Source organism: Austrofundulus limnaeus, unplaced genomic scaffold (assembly GCF_001266775.1).
Source record: "Austrofundulus limnaeus strain Quisiro unplaced genomic scaffold, Austrofundulus_limnaeus-1.0 Scaffold174, whole genome shotgun sequence".
Lineage (NCBI taxonomy): Eukaryota > Metazoa > Chordata > Actinopteri > Cyprinodontiformes > Rivulidae > Austrofundulus > Austrofundulus limnaeus.
In genome coordinates, this window is record NW_013952576.1 from 21,091 (window position 1) to 25,046 (window position 3,956).

Consider the following 3,956-nt stretch of genomic DNA (forward strand, 5'->3'; position numbering starts at 1 on the left):
AAAACATTATTTTATTTTATTTTTTTGGAAGTAATGAAACATTAACCTTTATCAACATCATGTAATCACTATAACCCATCACTGATGGATAAACTGGTGAATTTTTTATTTTTTATGCAGACAAAAAGTAAAGGTGAAAATGCAGACAAGCCCTTTATTCAGATATTTACTGTCTTGAGCCAAAAGCTGTTTCTTCCTGCAGAGTTGAATATCTGACTGCAGACACTAAGAAACAACTTGTTTCCCTTCAGAGCTGACTCACTGTCAAACTTGTAGGCTTCATTGTTGTTCATACATTGTTTACAATTGTAAAATCTATATCTCGCTGGTCCAACTTCTGGTCTGTGCTGCTTTTTTAAACACAGCCTTTGTTCAGTCCACCTCAAGTGTTATTTCAATTCCATGTTTTTACTTCATTCCCTTTGATGTATAATTGCATCAGCTTGTAAAGAAACACCAGTCGTCCCTGCAACTTTTGTTAAGTGGACTATTTGGAAAATAAAAAAATTCTTTACGTTGCCTTTTTTGACTTTCTGCATCTTTATGTGTGTATATATATATATGTATCATAAATCAAGATGATTATTCACCATTATTAAAAAATTAGAACTGGCTTTATCTGGAGCTGTACTTTTACAGCAAAATAATTTAGGAATCTGCAGCAGATAGCTTGAGGGTGAGTAATAGTGATGTGCGGATCATGGAGCAGAGGTTAGAGGAGATGAGTCTGTGGTCGGAAGGCTGCCGGTTCAACTCCCCGAACCAACCAGCGCCACTTTGGGCCCTTGAGCAAGGCCCTTGTCCTCTCAGCTGCTCCCTGGGCACTATAATTGGCAGCCCACTGCCCCGCATGTGTGTTCACATGTGCGATGGGTAAAATGTGGAGAATTAATTACCCCTCTGCAGGACAATAAAGGCTAATCTAAAAAAAAAAACTAAAAAAAAACTGAAATATTGATACTACAGACATCAAACCTTTATAGTCTAGAATCAATACTAAAACCAAAATATCTTTACTTCAGTCATGTCAGGTAATGTATATCATAGATAATGGAAAATAACTAAACTATTCAAATCTTGTGGTTAGAGGGAACTACTTTTCTTCTATTTGGATGATGCATTAGTGCAGTGGCACATGCTCAGTCAGTGTGTAGATGTTACATGTATGGCAGGTCATTTTAACAAAATCAGCTTAGGCTACTGTCTTTAATTACATTCTAGGTGAGGGGTTCCCAATTGTTCCATGCTTTGACCCCACAAACAGCATTAGCTTATGGCCGGGGGCCCTCGTACAAACCTACAAAAAATATTATACTGTATAATATGTGAAGAAACATCAACATTTAGAATTTTATTCTCTTTTATTCACTAATCAAAAACTATTAAATTTGTTTAAAAACAAATTCTAAATTAAGCTAAACAAATATAATAGGGTTGGGGTTAGAAAGACTTTTTAATGAACAAATAAAGTCCTGAAACATTCCGGCACTTTCAGGACCTTGGACAGTTCCTTCAGTCTTTCACGTTGTCTAAGGTCCTGAAACATTTCAGCACTTTCAGGACCTTGGAAAGTTCCTTCAGTCTTTCATATTGTCTAAAGTCCTAAAACATTCCAGCACTTTCAGGACTTTGGACAGTTCCTTCAGCCTTACACACTGTCTAAAGTCCTGAAACATTCCAGCACTTTCAGGACCTTGGACAGTTCCTTCAGCCCTCGACAAAGTCTAAAGCAGTAATTCCCAACCAGGGGCATGCAAGTATATTACAGGGGGTACATGGAAAATTTTCCCAGGTGTGTAAAAAATAGTACTAAGATATAGGGCCCTATGATTTCCGCAAAGCGGAAATTGCAGTCTGAATCACAGAATTAACACAAAATGGAATCCAGTAAAAAAACAAACAAACATGGAATCTCACAGAATTTGCTCATTTGGGTGAGTTTCTGATGTATTTTGGACAATACAATGTATTTTAGATGCTGCTGTTTTCTGCACCTGCCATTACCTGGTTTATTTATTTAACTACTTATTCACTTTCAAGGCCATGATTTTATCTTTAAGTTCAATTTGAGTTGGAAAAAAAATATAAAATGCCTGAGAATTAAACATTCTAGGGGGTTAAATAAATAATTTCCATTTAATAATCAGTTGTAGTACATTATAGGTTTTGAGAATCATCATTACGTTTGACTGAAGGGGTAGTTGTATGACAAAATGGCTCAGGGGGTACACAAGTCTAAAAAGTTGGAAACCACTGAAATAAATGACTCTGTCTTGTAATTTTATAAAGCGGTTATTTGAAAAACGCTACTTTTTATATTTATTAGGCACATTATGTGTGTTTGCACAAAGAATCAGTGTTGGTTCAGACAGTATCGCCGATACAGCCTGAGATTACTCGGTATCAGTATTGGAAAGAAATTTGGCAGTATCAAACATCCCTTGTGAGTAACCTAACCTAAATATATATCGAGGTGACAAACCAACATGCCATTTTTTTTGTTTGTTTGTTTTGAAAATACCACCTTCTGCTTTAAGATTCCCTCCCCCGGATCGAGAAGTGTGGCCCAATCGCCCCCCCCTTTCCTTTCCAGTCACCTGATTCAGGTTGCTGCCATTTTACACACAAGTTTAACTGATGTGTTTAAAAATAAATAAATAAAAACATATGAATTTGTGTGTCGGTAACCCCAAAAGAGAAATTCTCCATTTTTGCACGACAAAGAGAGAGAGAGCGAGAGAGAGAGAGAGAAAAAAAAAGGAAAAGCTTGGTGCAGCCAGTGTGTGGTGCTGCGGGATCAGAGAGGTGTCTGCGTTCAGGACACAGAAACCGGCTGAAGCGCAGGAAAAGCCGCAAAGAGATGATAATTCAGGTTTTTTTTATTATTATTTTAAAACGAGTCTTCAGCAATAGGAGATGCCGCATTTAATTAAATTTTTTGATTCTTGATATATCGGCGTTTTCTTTCTTTCTTTTTTTTCCCTGGGACACGTCCAATCAAAGCGCATTCATTGTGTTGTTTCATTGTAGCAGCTTTTTATGCTGGTGGCTTCCATTATCATCGTTTTTAAATGGTTTTTAAACGCTTTTCTGGACACGAAGGTCTTCTGTAATTTATTTATTTTATTTATTTTTGGGGGGAATAGCCGCATGAATTCTCTCACCGGATCCTCATCGGTGTTTGCTGCTGCTTCTGTCCTCCTCCTCTTCCTCCTCCTCCTCCTCCTCCTCCTCACAGAGGGCACTACCCTCCTCCCTGCCACTAAAGACATTTTGATCGTCCTCCCCGGTTCCCCCCACCCGGACATCACCAGCAGCACCCCCTCCTCCTCCTCCTCCTCTTCCTCCTCTGTAACATGTCGGGACAGTCTTTGACGGACCGGATCGCCGCCGCGCAGCACAGCATGACCGGTTCTGCCATCAGCAAAGCCGTGTGCAAGGCCACGACGCACGAAGTCAGCGGACCCAAGAAGAAGCACCTCGACTGTAAGCTTTCAGCATGCCTTCACTATACCGACAGACAGGTCCTGCATGCGTGTTTCCTCACAAAGGACAGCTTGTACGAACGGCATCCGACCCGGTTCGGGTTCAGTGAGACCCCACATTCCCTTGTAGATTTAGCCCGGACGCACAGCAACGAGTCTGAGCTGTAAGGTTTTAAATAATACTAATAAAAAAAAGACAGGGTTGGTTCTATCTGGGCATGCCGTTCAAAGGAAATAGGCCACTGTGGTTAAAAAAAAGAAAGAAAGTGTAATCACATTGCTTTATAGTGTAAGGCCTATCTATTATTAACACCACTATATCAGCAGCATTACATCCCTCTGAGACACTTCAGTACATAATGTGCATTTATCTTCATCCTCATGTCCATCAGCCCTCATTCAAGTTCACTGGTGTTTTCTCTTTAATGAATGTCCTGCTGTCAGTCCTGATGTGCTAAAAGAAAAAAAAAA

General features: G+C 39.4%; 1 protein-coding gene across 4 annotated transcripts in view; it reads left to right on the plus strand.

Moving 5' to 3' along the window:
• Positions 1–2,763: 2,763 nt before the first annotated feature.
• LOC106524012 (phosphatidylinositol-binding clathrin assembly protein) overlaps positions 2,764–3,956 on the plus strand; it is a 20,199-nt gene continuing 19,006 nt past the window's right edge. For 3 of the 4 annotated variants that reach the window (XM_014017631.1, XM_014017633.1, XM_014017632.1), the window contains exon 1: positions 2,764–3,486. In XM_014017631.1, the coding sequence (XP_013873085.1) occupies positions 3,357–3,486 (130 nt within the window). In that variant the 5' untranslated portion in view covers positions 2,764–3,356. The remainder of the gene's footprint in view (positions 3,487–3,956) is intronic. The other variant, XM_014017634.1, reaches the window with a different exon arrangement.